General features: G+C 44.9%; 1 protein-coding gene across 5 annotated transcripts in view; it reads left to right on the top strand.

The window, feature by feature from the left end:
• The window catches only part of zfhx4 (zinc finger homeobox 4), a 90,707-nt gene that overhangs the window by 57,277 nt on the left and 15,255 nt on the right, over positions 1–18,175 (top strand). For all 5 annotated transcript variants that reach the window (XM_037456115.2, XM_037456112.2, XM_037456114.2 and 2 more), the window contains exon 7: positions 14,808–14,906. In XM_037456115.2, coding sequence (XP_037312012.2) covers positions 14,808–14,906 — 99 coding nt within the window. The remainder of the gene's footprint in view (positions 1–14,807; positions 14,907–18,175) is intronic.

Raw genomic sequence — 18,175 nt, 5'->3', positions numbered from 1 at the left:
TTTGAATTTTTTTTAAGAAGGTCTCTCCTCAGACAGAAGTCTATTTGCAGGGTTTGTCTCAGTAATTTGTGGCCATTACATAAACATTCAGGGATAGCCGGAGGAGTGAGAGAAAGGATGCCACACACACACACACACACACACAGATCTAGCTAACCGCTAGAGTTAGTGCAGGGGTGGCCATTTTCCTTTTCAAGTTTTAACTGCAGTAGGTAAGACCAGCTGACCGAAAGATATCTATGTTTAGATTAGAAGTTCAATAGGTTATGGCAGCCAATTATATTTTTATATTGATTTACTTACTGATTGCCTACAGATAATACATTATTCATGACCTTTTCTTTCTCATTCACTGTGACGCAGGAAGTTACTTACACAAAGGGTAATGTCCACAGTTTTCAGTCGGGCTGGATCCATTTCTCGCATAATAAAAACTTGGAATGTTATTTTATGTGCCCAACATGTGCAAAATGCAGGACCCGGGGAGAGCTATTCTGATGAGTGATGTGATCGGAGCCAAGAAGAGTTTTGTGAAATATGTCGTTTTTTATTGCTGTACATTTATCTGGAGACAATACGCTGCATTTTAAATCATTTGTCAAATCAAAATAAGACACATTTATATATGTATATTATTATATTTTCGGCAAGTAGCAATTTACCCCAAATTTCCCAAAACCATATTCTCTATGGCTGAGGGAGCAAAAGATGTGGTCATTTTTTGAATAATTCCATCCAAGTAAATTATAATTACTTTGCGGTTTGTGTGTGCACATAGGAAAAAAAAGAAAAGGCAGAAGGCTGACTTGAGTCTGAGAAAAAAAATGAGCCCCGTTCACCATAAACTATTTTTGAAATGGTGTGTCGGGGCGGTATGGGCTCAGGCCGATTGTTTTTCTTTGAGTTGAGCAGCTCTTTGGTGGAGGGGTATTACCCCAGTTAAATCGTTCCCTCATGTTTTCCGCCAAGGTTCTGTATGCCCACCACACTGACAGTTATAATTTGCAGAAATTGCACTGATTATCTGAATTAGCATACCTGACCAATGCCACATTAGTCGTATTTACAATACAAAGCCGTGGGGCTATGAGGACGCATACTAAATATGACTTAACCCTTTGAAGAGGGGACTGGCGTCACAGGGCCAGGACGTCTTTCACGTCAGTGATATCACAAAGAGCCACAGGCCCCGCGCCATATGGGAGCGTAAGCCCCTGGAAGGTCCTGGAAAAAGGAAGTGGTGAATGTGAAGTCTGAGCACCGGACTGAAAGCAAAAGGGTTATTGCATGTTTTCCCTTTCCGTCAGCCTCTTTCAATCTTTTTTTTCACCTCTCAGCTCTTGTCCCCATCTTGTCTTTCCTTTTTTTGTGTTTTTTTTGTTTCTGCCTTCAGCGCACCCTCCCCTCCCCCTATTTTCACCCCTGTTCTTCTTGATTTTCTTCTCCCCCGATCCCCTCATAGACCCTCTGTCCATTGACTCTTAACCACAGATGGACAAAACAATGGGCCGTGTCACACAGCATTAAGACAAACAATCCGCTGATGGAAGGAGGGCTGTGTGGAGCCGGAGCCGCGGTAACCAGGCAATACACTCGCTCGGTCCAAGCAGCCACTAATCCTAGACCGCGATGATACAATTCACAGATGGACATTAAAGGCAGCCTTTATGCACACACACACACACACACACACACACACACAAAGCAGAGAGCAGGAACTTCACTTTAGGAACTATTCTCAGGTAGGATTTCTGTCATTCTTTGCAGAAGCGGCGACAACAAATGATTTCCGTCTACCGATCCCCTTTTCACTCTCCTCTCTCCTACATTCTACCTCATCCATCAGTGGGAGGTATGGAATTGATAGCAGCTATTGATTACCTTTAGCAAAGGCTAATCGCCGCTAACCGGAGGAAGCTTTGCAGCTATAGCAGCTGTCAGTGGCTTGTCGTGTGTGTGTGTGTGTGTCTGCACGTCTGTATGACCCTTCAGCTGTTCAGTAGCGAGAGCTTTTCTTCTCCAGCGGTTACTTGCAGCACGCTAAAGGCCTTAAAGCAACGAACCCATGCAAAGGAAACGCAGATCATGGCCATAGCTTGTCTTTTGAGAATAAGAGAAATAATGGTATGTTATGTCTGCCCAAAGAAGCGCTGAGAGACACGCCGCGTTTCACCTCCCCACCTATGTGAACAAGGGCCATCTCTCTCCCTCTCCCTTTCTTCATTTCCCTAATAGGAAATTTGAGCACACTGTGTGAGATTAAAGCAGAGAATCAATGCCTTGTGAGCAATAATTTCCAGACAAATCTCTTTCATCTTTTTCTCTACCCGTTTTCCCCCCACCGTTCTCTCGTTTATTTTTTTTCTCCAACCTAATGCTAACAGGGGGTCTCATGTCATGACATCTCTTTTGCTTTTATCCTGTCCTAATAGCACTGGAAATGAAGAGAGAAAAAGGAATGTGGAGAAAAAGGATGCTGTAGACTGATAAGAATCCATTGAATGAGCCTTGGTCTTGATTTGTGCTTTGATGTGGATGTCTTTGTGCAAATTAGACAAATATGCCCGCCTCCTTAGCCATCTCTGGGCTCTTCATAAGATGCCATCTCAACATTGTAGGGAGGGTGGAGGAAAATAAGGACAAATTTGAAATATACGTTTGTGACTGAATAGAGCGACAAAAACTGGGTAAATGTTAAAGTGCATTGTGCAAAAAAATGTAGGCGGTTAAATTAAAATAGAAAGACAAAGAGAAAGCATCGCGCATGCGGAAAAGACACAAGGGCTTTTGCTTGGTCGGGCCCACAAGGCGCTTTACCCATGATAGCACATAAGAAAAAATACACACACCACACGCACACACACCTTGGTCAGGCTTTTGTTTCAAAAGAAGGTTAATGGGGAGTGAGGAAGAGGAGCGTTGCAATTTTCTGCTCTTTAGGCGCCAGAGAATTCTCTCCAATGTAAGAGAGACCAGACTCTCAGCGTAATAGGCATTTTACACCCTCATCACCTCTTCACACACACACACACACACACACCGCACCACAAACATGAACACGCATTCACCAGAACCGTGTGGGAGTGTAATAGGCATTCTATGGTGTGTATTGCCGGTCCCCAGAGTGCCAGTAAGTGTTAGACATGCATAGAGTCGGCAATGAGACAATCAGCATGCTGAAATTGAAACCTTGTCTGGAGTCACACTGGTGGGGAGGAAGAAGAGCAGAGGGAGAGGAGTTAGGAGTAGATAATAAAAAAATAAAAAAAAGAGTTGAGTAGAGGAGACTCAATGGGAGCACAGGGGAGAAGGAGATAAGGAAGCAGAATGAGAGGAGGAGAGAGGAAATAGGAAGTGATGTTTGTTTAATTGCCTCATAAGTGATGACACAGATAATTATGTCGAAAAAAGAGATCCTTCTCCTGGGCAGGGCCGATGAGCAGCTGTTTTTCTGCGTGAGTGTGTGTCTCCCTGTCTCTCCCTATTGCCCCATCAACTGTCGGCCCCTCCAGCCACATCAAGTCCGGGACACCATTAAAGCATTACGGTTTGTGTCACTTCAAATCATTCAGCTTAATTAACAGAAAACACACACATCCAAAACACACGCGCACACAGCCATCATTTGGAATCATTTTAATTACTCTGTAACATCCTGATTATTAATATCCCCGCTTCATGTACCTGGGGATACGACGTCGAGTTCACCTATTTTTCCTGCGCTGTGTCTTCGCAGGCGTGTGTGTCCGTGTGTGTGTAAGTGATGCTCCCTTGACTTTATATCTAATTGTCTTTTTTAATGACAATATTCCTCCGTGTGCTGGCTGTATGTAATGAGTCAGGGTGTGTCAAAGTGCAGGCCTGAGCTGTCTGCTTCAGTTAAGCTCTTTCTGTCTATTGTGGAAGCCTCCAGCGTACACACACACACACACACACACACACACTCAAAGAGACAGTATCAATGTGGGAGTTCCTGTATCTGACATGAGATTAAGAGGGCCAAGTGGAGGAACGTCGAAGAACTGCCCTGTTGCATTTGCAAGAAGGAAAAAGGACCACGCTGTTACACACACACACACACACACACACACAAGCATCTTGTGCTGTAAGTGAGCAGTAGCCTCCCTTGCATTATTCACAGTGGCCGAGTGATCGAAGCCCGGTTCAATAGCACTAAAGCGGCGCACGCTGGAGAGATTTGTCTTACAAAACCTTCACACACTCTCACACACACACTCACACACACACACACAGACAGACAGGCGCACATTCTATGCTCTCACACACATTGATTTTTGGTGGTGGGAATCTCCCAGGCTTTGGTCGAAAGGCAGGGACATGAGAGGGGCTTCCCCCGTCGGAGCACATTCACACGGACGCTATCACACACACACACACACACACACGGGCGCGATGCACACGCAACTACTGGAAGAACATCTTAAGTTCTCTCAAAATTACATTCGATGAAGATGATGATGAGATGCAGCGATAGCATGAATGTGAAAATTAAAGAAAGAATTGGAGACGGGGGACGAAAAGATCTACCGCTTAGATTTGATGGGGATTCATTTAAAGTGAGATGAGCTGATGGTAAAATCAAAAGGCAAGAAAAAAAAGTCTCCCTGATCATATTTCCTTTTGCTGACTCTCTTGTTTTGCATTTCACCATCAGGGTTTGTTTTTTTGCAAGCGAGGCAAAAAAAAGAAAAGAGAGAAATCACGCATCGCCTGATGTGTCGTGTCTTTCCACTGCAGTGTGTACGCGCTGTCTCACAGACGCACAACTTGAAGCCTTCACTTGAATGGCGATTTTCTTCTAACGCATCAGTCACTTCATTCAGTTTTTCTAATTTGTTCAGAGCAGCGCGGGCCGCGCGCAGCACACGCCGCCCCCTCTGGCGTTTTTAAACGTATTAACATGTATCGACAAGCCAGCACTTGCACGCCTGTAAACACCGACGTACCGACTCACACACGCTCACACCCCTGTCCCCTGAAGACATGTGATCAACCAGTACCAATCCCTTGTAATCATCTGGAACCCTGCACGCACACGCGCACACACACACACACACACACACACACACACACACATATTTCCCATTCAATCCTGGGTAATGGTTTGGGGCAGGGGGCTGAAGCGGTGGGCTTCTTTCCCTTAGCCCCAGTGTCTTAAGCTGCCATTGATTAAATGTTAACTGATATACTCGGCCCTGGCAATCTTGTTAGAGCTGGAGCAGGCAGCCAGCTAGACAGACAGTTTAGGACCCGCGCCCTCCTGATCAATAGCACAGATAAAGATTTCATCCATCAATGAGCTCCCAAAACAAAAGGTATCTGATACCTGATTAGGCCCGTGGGGACAAATACACGCACAGATTTGAACATGAACACACACTCGCACGTTGCCACATGTCTTAAAGCAGGACAATTATACACACTGGGACCCCAGATGAATGGATGTAGCAGTCTGCACGTACGCTTAAGTAAGCATGCATTTCATACTCGCACGCATTCCGTTCACTCACTATTTGTCCGGAATAATACCTGCACCAACTACATCTGAAGTCAATTAGCTCCACACCTAATAAGCTGTAACTACAACATGTACATACAAACACAACCACACACGCACACACACACACATGCAGCGTCAAGTTTGCAGATAAGGCAGCCCTGACTGCTCCCGGATGAAGTTAAATAATGCTGTGTTCTTTCACTTAGATGTGTGTATTTGTCTGTGCATGCAGGTGTGCGTGCATCTTTCCCCAGTGCTGTGTGTGTGTGTGTGTGTGTGGGGGGGGGTGCTTCCTCAAATGCACAAGCATTTAGATCCTCGGAGCATGCCAAAGGCGCTGCAGAGCGGCTGAATCAATGTCTGGGCGACCACCAATGTTAAAGTGTATCAATAATGTTTCGCTATCTTCTTTCCCGGCAAACGTCACCCGGCATTTTGAAAGTCCAAGCCTTCGCCACAATTAAGACCTAATTATAAATCAATACGAGAAGTTATTTGAATATTGATTTTTCCTTTCTCTACAAATTGTTAACATATTCTTCACCCTGTCGAAGCTTTTTTTTTTTTTTTTTGGCCTAACTTTAATCAATACTTCCCTTTACAGTTGTCAAAGGCTGGCTCCATAATTGGAGCCAAAAACACAACGGGATATCTTTATGGGGTTTGATACCCAGAAGGTGGTCAGCGGGTACAAAATGTCACAGCCCCTCAAACTCGGATAGATTTTCAAGTACAGTTAATGACGCTTTGTGGTCGTCAAAGAGGGATCTCATTCTAGGGGATAATGGATGACATTTGTTGTCACAATGCCAAAATGAATTTCCATAATTTTCACGGCTGACATTTACTTTGATATGACACCGTATCAGAGCGCACTTCAAAAAAAATGATATCCATGCTAGACGGCAACCTGTATTTCATTTGATTAAAATATATCTTTGCTTTTTCTTATTTTCCTGCTCAGCCATTCTTGAGGGGCTGTGAGATTTTCAAGTGGCGTGTCACGGGCCCGGGAGTCTAATGCATGGAAACATGGAGCTCTCTGTTTTCTGACGGCTTGCAGAGATAAGAAAGAGATATGGCTCTACCACTGGCTCAAATCTAAAACAGATCCCGCTTGGGGAGAGGGTGAGGGGAGCCGGGGGTGAGGGGGGAGGGTCGGGGAGTCAAGAAAGTGAAGGAGAGGAGAAAGGGAGGGGTGGAGGTAGCAGGAAAAGGGAATATTGTCTATCCTCTAAGTGTCTGGCGGTGTCTCTCTTTCTTCCCCTCTTTCTCTCACTCTTTCTCCCCCCCCCCCCCCCCCCACACACACACTCTCCCTCAGTAATCTGATTTATTCGAAGCACATGTGTGCTGCTCTGTCTTTGTCTGCTTCTATTAGGGCCAGTGGGGGCCCATATGACATTGTTTAGCCAGTAATGAAATGGACATTTTTTGCATGTTTTTTGAGAAAGTCAGAGGAAAGTCAACACTCCTTATTTGTAACCGTCTGCGAATACCATCTCGGGGCCAGTTGCCCCGGGTCTCTGTATTTCCTTGTGTGTGTGTTAGTGCTGCATGCGAGCGAGATGTGCCCCTGTATTACAGGTTCCATGTGGTTCTTTTTGGGGATGATTCTGAGCAACCGAATAATACTATAATATTTGCGCTTGAAGATATTTTTCTTTTTCTTCCATTCTTCTCATGCTGAAGAGTCCTATTCATGCTCCTCAACCTCAGCTCATAATAAGGCCCCCGGTGACACACACATTTTTGTTTAGCACACTCTTCCACTCAAAGACGAGTCACTTGGACTTATTGCCAGTGTGTGATGTTGTTATGGGTTAATGCTCCGACTCAACTTTACCCCCCTGCAATTAGGCATATTGTCATAAAAAAGTGTTTTCTACATTCTGATATTAATGCTAATAATTATACATTGGGAGCAGCATGGATACAGCATCTTACGAAATAATATATATGTACGGTCCTTAAAAATGAGGATTCCCATTTCTTTTGGGCTGAATCACATTTTTATGTTATGAACTTATAAAAGTACAGCCATAAATAATACATATTTTCATGATCATTTAACTGTATTTCTATCTGTCCTTTCTATCTACTTAAATATTTTTGAATGATTTCCATCAGGCTTACAGTCTCTCGTTTGGTGACTCTGAAAGCAGATGTTTTTCATGCAGCTAAAAGCGGGACACAAGCCCAATAGGATAAAGATCTGTTTTAGGCATTATCCATTTGGCCACTGCCCGTCACAGACCTATTTTAAGCATAGGCACAAAAACACACACTGCCATTCTCTGAATCCACGGCAGCCATTTTATTAGATTCCCCAATTCTCTGCCTCGTATTAGTTCTCGGAAAATAAATAAACCTTGAATACGCGACATGGACCAGTCCGGTCAATTGGAAGCCATATCTATACCGCTGGTATCTTTGTTTACGAGCGTTGTGATGGATGGATAGATTGATGGAGGCAGCGAGGAACAAATAGGATAGGTATATGGATGGATAGCTGTGTGAAAACGTATAAAAATAGATGGACAGATGGATAGATCGCCGGATAGATAAATGGATGGATGGAGAGACGGATGAATACGGCAAGGAGATCTTGTTGGGCTGATAGAGTTGAGAAGGTATGCCGAGAAACAGCTGCTTTCTTCATTAGGTCCATCTATCGATCTCGGCCCCTCGCTGTGCATGTGTGTGTGTGTGTGTTTTAAGGGAGAGAGCGGGGAAAGACAGCAGCCTCTGTAGATAAGTGCTGGTAATAGAACAGAATGAATTCTTATCACAGAGATGGGAAGGCCATTAACCCTCGGCTTCTAGTTCTGTCTCTCTGTCTCTGGCCCGACTTTCTCTTTCTCTCTCTCCGTCATTCTGTTTCTCCCTTCCGTCCTCCGGCCCGGACCTGGCAGGGTCACGTTGGTGCGCGTGTGTGATATTTTCACCATGTGTGTGACTCTACGAGCGAGAGTGTGTGTGTGTGTGTGTGTGTGTGTTAGCGTGTGTGCTCTTTTCGGCTGCCGCTGTGCTGTCTGCCCCGTCGGCCAGATGTTTATAATCAGGGCTAGATAAATATTGGGCCAAGGAATCATAAAAGACCAGAAAATAGAGAAAGAGACAAGGGGGAGATGAAACAGAGGAGAGGAATCTTCTTTTCAAATTATTCCTAAATCCCTCAGTAAGCTTGCCATGCCGCCTCTTCAATTCACCTCCTCAGCCTAAGGTGATTCAAACAGCCGAAATGCAATATGGCTGTTGTGTAAGATGCAGGTGTGTGTGTGTGTGGAGGTGAACAGTAGGTGTGCTAGCCTATTGTATAAGTCCAGGTGTTGCGGCATTCTTTTTTTTTTTGTTCACCACTGAACCTTTTTGAAGAAATATTTTTGTCCTGTGAAAACCTTTTGTATTTGCTATTAAAGACTCATAATTAATATCATATCCCCCTCTGCCACCCGGTGCTCACAGCACTGGAAATGGAGCCCTTCTCAACATGAAACAACAGTTTTTGTCTGCGCAGCAAGCAGGGCCCAGCAAGCTTTTAATCTTGGCTATGTTTATTCATATGATTTTTTTTTTTTTTGGAGTAATAGGTGTTGTAAGTAAGTCGCCTGCCAGACAGCGGTGCGGGCAATTTGAGCAAAAGAAAATTCAACAACGTGTCTCGGGGAAGTCGTAATTGACAACAACAAAGCAAATTTGGAAGTGCTGATGCCAGCGTTTATTTCACACGAAAGTCATTTTTTTCAGCTTATTCCGTCAGTTCAACTTATTGACATTCACACCAGGAGCGTATTAAATGTGACAATCTTATTGTCTGGCTTTCAGAGTCGACCCACCACGATAGATCTTTTTTTGTCGTTGCAATAAGTTGCAATGTGTTTTAAGCAATATGAGGGTGTGTGTGTGTGTGTGTGTGTGGGTGGATTTGAGTGTGTGCATGGAAACACGTGTGTTTGCTTGTCCTGGTGTGTGTGTCGGTGTGTGTGTGTTTACATGTTAGCATGTGGGCTGTGGGCCTCTGTGCATGAAATACATTGAGCGCCGTGTGGGAGTTAATGTGTGTTATGTGCTGAGGGATTTGTGTGTAGGTGTGTGTGAGCGAGTGCAGGTGTGTGTGTGTGTGTGTGTGTGTGTGTGTCAGTTACTCCCAGGCCCTGTGCAGGAGCTGTAGCCCCTCTCCGCTGGGTTGATGTTTAGTATTTTAGACATGCTACATTAACAACATCTGGTTAAGATCTAAATGCTTGTTAAACGCGCTGAAATTTGTGGGGGAAAAGTACAGGGAGAACGAGGGGAGAGAGAGAGAGAGGGGATGAAGAGGGAGAGTAGGGTAAATAAAGATTTGAGGGTGAGAGAACGGGAGGGAGGGAGATCGGTAAGTCTGTAAGGTTATTACCCTAGCAGTATTACCACTGGCCCTTGACTGTGTGTGTGTGTGTGTGTGTGCATGGCTGTGTGGGAGGGTGTAATGTTTCAAAGCTTTCCCCTTTTAAAACCTAGAAGCTAAACTAGAGCCACGCGCGGCGCAGGAATGTGACATCACAGGGCCCCTATTCCTTGTGCAAAGACACACACACACACACACACACACACACACACACACGGTCTCACAGGGGACATGACCAGAGTTGTAAGAAGAAATCAGCATCAACATCGTGGCTAAGTGGGGGAGACATGGCAGTCATGGGTGTTACGCAAAACGTTAAGACTGCACTACTACCACTGATAGATCACACATATACCTATCTAGCCTTTATGAGAACACACACCATTGTGGCACTGGGAGCCCAAACAGCTGTACAGTAATGGCCTTCAGTCTAGTAGTTAAAGCATTGCATATATATATTTCTCGTAATATTCTCTTTGGCAACAATGACTTGATGCTCTGCTTCATAGCGTCCGTGATTTAAGGCAAACACTAATGTAAAAAGATATATGTATATATACATATATTTTACTCTTTTACCCCTTTAACGAGCACTATCCAAGGCCTAAGGAAGCAAATTAGAGGCAGCTCAGCCCAGCTAATGAATTGGGCCATCTCGGTGCCTCCGTGTCCAGTGCCTCGTCGTGGCATCGCTCTGCGCTCGTGTGCCGTACGGCTGAGTCCTCCACCGGGCACATAATGACCCGGCATGGCCGTTATGGGCCCTTGGGGGGAGATGGGAAAGGGAGCGAGTGGTCTCAGAGCAGGTCATTATACAGCTAGAGGGCACACACACACACACACACACACACTTTCAATAGATCCTCCATTGCCTCCATCTCCCATATGTCTACTCTTCCATTCTTTCTTTCCAAACATCTCTTTCTATAAATCTGTCTTCACATCCTTCTGTGCCTGTCTGTCAAGACTTGTTTTGCTATTTTATTTTCGACTGTGATATTTGTAGTCAATGTGAGTTTTTATAGAAAATGTACAGATTGTACTGAAATTATTGAGAACATAATTTGCTCAGAGGTCGTGTGAACAAAATATGTTGCGTTTGGGGATCTTTGGCTTTATTTATATTTTATTGAGCAAAACAAGTGAGTTATCCATCGGCCACACTGGCTTGCAATTAATAGGTCAATCTAAAACCAGGCATTTTTGGCCGTATCCTTGATCAAGAGTCACTTAATTATTCTCCCTCTCTAACGGTTAAATATAGGCTGCTGCAGGGTAATCGGACCCAGGGTCTGCGGTTAACTCGAGCTCACCGGCCGGCTTTAATGTTCCGACCGACCCACATCAAAGGGAGTCCCACCAGGCTGCAAAAATCACACACCCTACACAGCCTGACCAAAGTGTGTGTGTGTGCGTGTGTGTGTGTGCGCGCACACACAAGGCAGTGGAAGGTGACTGCAAAAGTTTTTCGCTCTGCGCGTCCTCTGGTAACAATTAAGTTGATGGTTAAGAGTCCAGGCTGCAGAACCTTCTCCTAAGCTCTCTCTCACACACACACACACACACACACACACACTGGCACATGACAACTCACATGCAAACACATGCAGTTGCTGTCTCACCCGCTTGATCAATGGCACGCATCCACACAAACACACTCAAACCTGCGCACGCACACACGCTCACTAACGTACACATTGGGTTGGTGTGTGACTGTCAGGGTCAGTCAGAGGGCAGACGCTGTGCTGATGTATTGAGAGAGCTCGTCTGGGAATGTCCTCAGTGTGGAAACACATTCCCCTTATGCACGCACACACACACACACACACGCACTCAAACACTCACCGCAGATCTAACCGGCAAGAAGGGGAGAGGAGTGAAAAAAAAACACACACTGATGAGGCCCAGATGATCACCCCTCCTTTCCGCTTTCTTTTTCTCTTTCTTTACCCACTCTTCACCCTCATTCCTCCCTCTCTTCCCCTCTCTCTGTTCATTGTCTTTTTTTTCTCTCGTGTCCTATCTAGCTACAGGTAGACTGCCCCCTAGAGGTTAGTGAGGACGGTGGTTTAGTAACGTCATGATCAAATACTGGCTTCATCTGTGACCACCTTCTCTGTAGTGCCGACATGAAATGTGCCATCTTCGCTTCCAAACATCGTATCAATCAGGATCACTCAAGTATACGCATGTACATTTAACCTGTGATAAAAATATATCTACTTTTACAAACATTTGGTGCAGTGAAGGACTGAAAGCAGACAATGACTAAAGATTTTTTTTAGATTGTCTTTATAGTCTCTTTTGACACATTGTCTTGACCTTGCAGTATGTGGGATCTTCGAGAGCTTATTTTTTTCTCATTCTGTATTCCTGTTTTGACCCCTACGCCTTCCCATTCTTTTCTTTCTCTTTCACTCTGTGAAACATGCTGTTTGATTTGGGCCATTTGCTTTGGCATTGAACAAAAGTCAAGTATAGAGAAAAGATAAACCAACGATGAAAGGCTTTCAAAAGCACTACACACAGCAATATTTACACACACATACACACTCTCGTGATTCCTCTTACCCTCTAAATGAAGGTGGGGCTGAATTAAAATACAAAGATGGACGCTGCTGCACCGGCAGTGAAAATTGCAATTTCTGCAGCCAGGGCTCTCCTGGCTGACAGGAGATATTTCATCCCCGTTGTCACCAACGTATTAATAAAACATCAGGAGCAGAGTGCAGTCCCAGTCTCTCACACACACACACACACACATGCACCTTGAGATAGACCCTGTGTATGTAAAATGTGCACAACACTCACACATGTGCGAATGCAAAAATACAACAGCATTCATGTATATAAACACAAACACACAGACACACACACACACACACACAACCGCAGTTCTCGCCTTCAATTTCATGCAAGCATCTGCCATGAAAATTTCATGCTGTATATAATGTCCACTAAATGTGTTGGCGCTTAAAGCAACGGCGCCAGGCCTTAGTCTATGTGTCTGTGTGTGTGTATTTTGCTGTCAATGTGTGTGTGTGTGTGCACCCCGCTGTAGGAGAAAGGGTTAATCATATCATGTTTCCGAGGGGGGTTTCGCAGAGCCCTCGTGCTCGTCATACAATGCCCAAAGTGATTGTATGTAAATGCAAGCTGACCTCAATGCACCCTTTGCCTGATTTCTATGAATATGACTCCATGCAAGGTGCGTGTGTGTGTGTGTGTGTTGCACACACACTTATTAAGGCAGTCCAGGATTGATGAGTCCAGCTCTTTTACACACTCTCACAGACACCCGTTTCATTCTCTGGCAGAGTGAGGGGTTTGTGGTGAAATAGACCCCCCCCCCCCTCTCTTCCCTTGCTTAGAAGACCTGACATTTTTAACGGTTTGCTCGGTGTGTGTGTGTGTGTGTGTGAGAATATGATACCGTGTGTGTATGATTTGACGCCTGTGTGCAAGTGTTTCTGTTTGATTTTGCATTCGGGTGTGCTACCCTGAGATGGAGGAGGGTTCTATGTGTGTGTATTTGTGTTTTGTATGTGTGTGTGTGCTGAATGTGCGCATGCCTGGTTATCTGGCCTCTCTCAGACTGCTCAAAATTCATTACAAAGTGACATCAGCCCAGCCGGAGACAAATGATGGCTGGATGAAAGGGAGCGCTGGGGCTCGGCTAGGATTAGTGTTAGCCTGCGCTGGCGACACATATACACACATACACACAAAGCGCACGTGCATGTGCACGCACTCACACACACACAGGCGCACACACACTTTAATCCACTGGCAGAACACTGCAGATATACAGAATTATCAAACAAGAGGCTGAACTCTCAGAGATGGGCAGGCTAATCTGCTAATAGTACAGAGCTGCACGAGTGTGTGTGTGTGTGTTTTTGTGGGTCTGTGCGTGTATGCATGCACAAATATTTACAGAGGTAACAGAAATACATTGAGACAATGTCTTCACACGGCACAGTAGTAAACATCTACACAATCACTTGCTTTTCTAATTTGTATTTGACTTCATGGAATAGTGTGGGCGAAATTAATATTAGAATCTTCTTTTTCAGGGTTTTTAAGTAGAAAATATAGCTTCCATACAATTGCAGTTTTTTTTTGTTTTGGTTGTAAAATTATTCTATTTCTAATCTGAAATAGTTTTTTAGAGTAAATGGAACAACGGAGAAAATATTTCACTGTAAGGTGGGTGCGTCGTGCGGACAAAGGGGCTCGGAGCCAGGATCGAGTATCACAATAGGTTTTTATTGTTTCTTCCGGGAAACCGTGCCGGCGTCTGCCCCCTCGTTGTCTCCGCTCTCTCCTTAAATGCAAGAGAGCACCCACACACACGCACACACACACACAATCACCCACAGCTGATAAATATTATTTCCACCTGGCCCTGTTCCCCGAGCCACTCCCCCTCTCTCCCCCCTGCAGCCGCGCTGAAACCACGCCCGCCACCACATTCACATACATTTGAAAAGGAGTAGATCTACAATTAAACGTTAGGTGTTGAAGTCTTACATTTAAATACTGTTATGTATTATTCTTTAGAAAGGGACCCAGATGACTGAAACTGTTTCCCTGTCAGAGATATAATGTTGTCACACAACTTCCCTGCTTGAGTGTATTAGGTTTCACCCACAAAAAGTGGCGTCACAGGGCTATTTTCAACAGGACATGTGTCACAGTCACTAGAAGTATTCCTTGCTGGTGGATTCATAAAACCAACCCCTTTTTTTTAGAAAAAGAGGTGATTGTGAGGATTAACTGAACATGTCCAAGAGGAAGAGATTGATTGTTACATGATGTGTTGATATCTGATATCTCAGTGTTTGTTTAGAGAGCATCATGGGTAATGTAGTGGTTTTCTCTGTGCATTTCCAGAAGAGAATGCTGAGGACGGTGAGAGACCTCCTCGCTCATCCTCCCGGCCTGGACCCAACCTCACGGACCGAGACTCGACGGACAGCAGGAGAACTGACCGTAAGTCTACGTACACACACACACATGTAAAAAGACACATGAACTGTACGCTTATCTTTGTCATTCATCTCTCTCTGGCCTTCAGATAAGGTTCTAACACGTGTGTGTGTGTGTGTGTGTGTGTGTGCCATGTGAATGCTGCTGACTAGCCTCCATGTGACCTGCTTTAATCGTTTCCATCTGACAGAAAGAGAAAAAGAGAGAGTGAGACAGGGAGAGGGAGAGAGTGGGAAAGAGAAAACGAGAGCGGGATAAGTTGAGTGTTGGGGATATTACAAGGCAATGTCCAGGCCCCAGATTATTTTTTAATCAAATCAGTTTGCGTGCTTGTAATTTATAAGCGCCTTGCATTAATCTTTTTTCGTTCTTGTGCCCTCTCAGATGACATATTAATTTTTCATAAGCGCAGGATTAGATGGGGGGGAAGTAGGGGGGGCTGTGTATATGTTTTTCTAATATTGCACTGCAACCTTGCAACCCTTAAATTTGTTTTTTCCTGCACCCACGCTTTATTTCTCTTTCCCTCCTATTTTCCCCTGTCTCAATCCATCCCTTTAATTGTTGCCCAATCTGTGTCCCTTTCACCAGGCCTTACCTTACCTACGATAAAAAAAGAGCACTCGCTCGGGGGGGGGGGGGGGGGGGGGACTTACCGTTCATCCGATTGTGAGAACAGCAATGTTGTAAGCAGGGAGGGGCAACAATCTGTACAAGACGGCTTGGTGTTTTTTGTTATTTTGGGCGAGGTAGGGAGCACATAATGCCTGCGCTGCGAGGCAGTGGTTCGGGATAGCCCCGGCTTTGTTAGATTTGATTTACCCAAATAAGAATTCATATGGTCTTTTTATGTATGAGATGGAAATCCTTGGCTGGGGATGAATATTGCATGGGGTCCCACTCTTCTTTTCCCTGTCATTGCACGGGGGTTCTCTCTTTTTTCATTCTTTCTCCCTCACTCCTATCCCACTCACCCCACCCCACACCCCCCTCCCACTCAGACGCACACACCTTCCAACTTCCGCCCCTCTATCCATCTCAAACTCCCCACCTCGTCTCCCTAACACGCCATACCTAGCTCCATAATGTGAGGCTCAATGAGGCAGAAGGAGAGCTGAGTGAGGCTGGGGCCTATTAGTTTAGCTAGTCATCTATCTTTCAGCTCTATCTCTGGGACAGGCCCGTCTGACGGGCTGGCGGGGAACCACCATCCATGCATTTCCCCGCCGCATATTACCGCCGGCGTCATTTAACACCACCGCACACATGCAAAAAAAGTGTCCAGGTCCCTCCCTCTTTAATGTGTACGTATGTGTGGGTCCCCAAGTGTAGTTTATTAGATGTCAGGAATCTATTTAATAAAACAGAACTGTATTTCCTTTTTTTGCGGGTGGGGGGGGATTTGTTCTAGGAATTGCTGTGGGGTCGGCTGCAAGTTTGGCGGCCAGATGTAATATTGCTAGTGGGTTTGGGGTGTTTCATTTTGCATTTGGATTAAAGGAGGTTCAACCAAGTAAAATGTCCGAAAACGCAAAAAGGAGCGTGTTGTTATGCCGGGGTGATTATCGGAGACCGGGCCTTGTTTTTCTCTCTTTTCAGCTTAAAGTAGTAAGATTTCGCATCTCCATCCTCAGCCCCAAATCTCTGGCGAGCTTGAAACGTTCAGATCAGTGCACGTGTGTGTGTGTGTGTGTGTGTGTGTGTGTGTGTGTGTGTGTGTGTGTGTGTGTGTGTGTGTGTCCGTATGGAGATCTCCAGGGAAGGGATTACAGTGTGACCAAGTGAGCAGTGTGTTTGCGCACTTCATCTCCAAGACCAAGATCCTTTAAACAAAGAGGGGCAGATACGGCGAGGGGAAGGGAGAGACAGAGATATAGGGGGGAGGGGCAAGGAAAGACAGAAAGTGCTTTTTCCCTCTTGCTTCATTTACATTGTATTTTATAATCCCATGTCACTTTAGATTAATTGTAATCCGTGGTACATTTTCCATGCAAATGCCCCGATGTGGATTACTTCCAGATAGCTTTGTGCTGTACGTGTAGATTGTGCATGTCGCAAACCATGGCTCAGGGGCCCACTTCTTATAAATAACCAACTAAACAAAGGCCCTGGCATGGAAATGAGCCTGTCAGGCAGCCTAAGGAAATTACAGATCTCTACCTTCCTCAAATTAGCAAAGAAATTACCCATTGTTCCTAAAGTCAAATGTTATGTATTAATTTCGTGTACAATTTGGAATTGTGCAGATAAAGGGGGAGACGAAATGGAATCTCATGCAAACAAGATTAGATGTAAAATATTCCAATATTAGCTTCTTCAAATTCAGAATATTTTCCGTCTTTTTTTCTAATTTGCATGTATCTTGCAAATTTGCCCAACTTGTGTTGGGAGCTGTGCTGGTTTTCTGTCCCTCTAAAATGAGATTAAAATATATGAAAGATATTAGCATGTTTAATTACAAGCCTGCAGCATTTCCTTTGTGCATGTACGGTTTGTGTGTTTTCTGTGTAATGACAGCTTGTTGAATGTCTCAGAATATTTGTCAAATGTGACGAGGCAACGCTCATATTTATCTGTCAGTTGGAACGCAAGCCTGGGATGGACGAAGGGTTAGTCATTAAAAATCCCAAACTACAAGACAGCTGCTGTTTAACGGTCTTTGTCTGACTATGTCGCTCCATCCCTACATCTCTCTCCTTCCCGGTCTCCCCCTCTCTCTCTCTCTCGACCTCCCTCCGGCTGGATCTGAGCCTGCTGAGTGCTTCAGTGGGAGTCTGGGGTTCAGAGTGTGTTGCTGTAATGTTATCAGGTGACCGGGGGTCAGCCTAATGCGTAACCTCAGAGCAGTAGGCCAGTAAATCATGCTGGCCGTCCCTCCCTGGCCTGTTTTGGCCAACTCTCCCTCCCAGATTTACTACTCCGTAACCTTAGCCAGTCTGCCAAGGCTCAGGACAGCTAAATTGAATACTAAATTCAAGCTGCCGCCACCCAGCCTGCTGCTTCTTAATTGACAGCCTCCCCCCCTCATCTCTGTGCTGTTTGTGGGCCTTTTTTATTTTCTTGAAACGAAATGTCAGGAGTGGAATCTAATTGTTGCGCGGCTTGTAAAAGAAAGAAAACAGATTTTTTTTAAATGGCAATTGGTAAGGTTTGATTGTTTTGGAAGCACGCTCCAAAATGTAGTTTATCTCCCGTAAATTTCTAGTGGGAGAGATAAAAATGATTCTGTGCTGCACTTGTTTGTGCGAGAATCTCATTTGCTTGGTTCAGTT

Source organism: Pungitius pungitius, chromosome 19, assembly GCF_949316345.1.
Source record: "Pungitius pungitius chromosome 19, fPunPun2.1, whole genome shotgun sequence".
Taxonomy (NCBI): domain Eukaryota; kingdom Metazoa; phylum Chordata; class Actinopteri; order Perciformes; family Gasterosteidae; genus Pungitius; species Pungitius pungitius.
The sequence above is the reverse complement of the archived record's forward strand: the minus strand, read 5'-3'. Positions and strand labels throughout refer to the sequence as shown.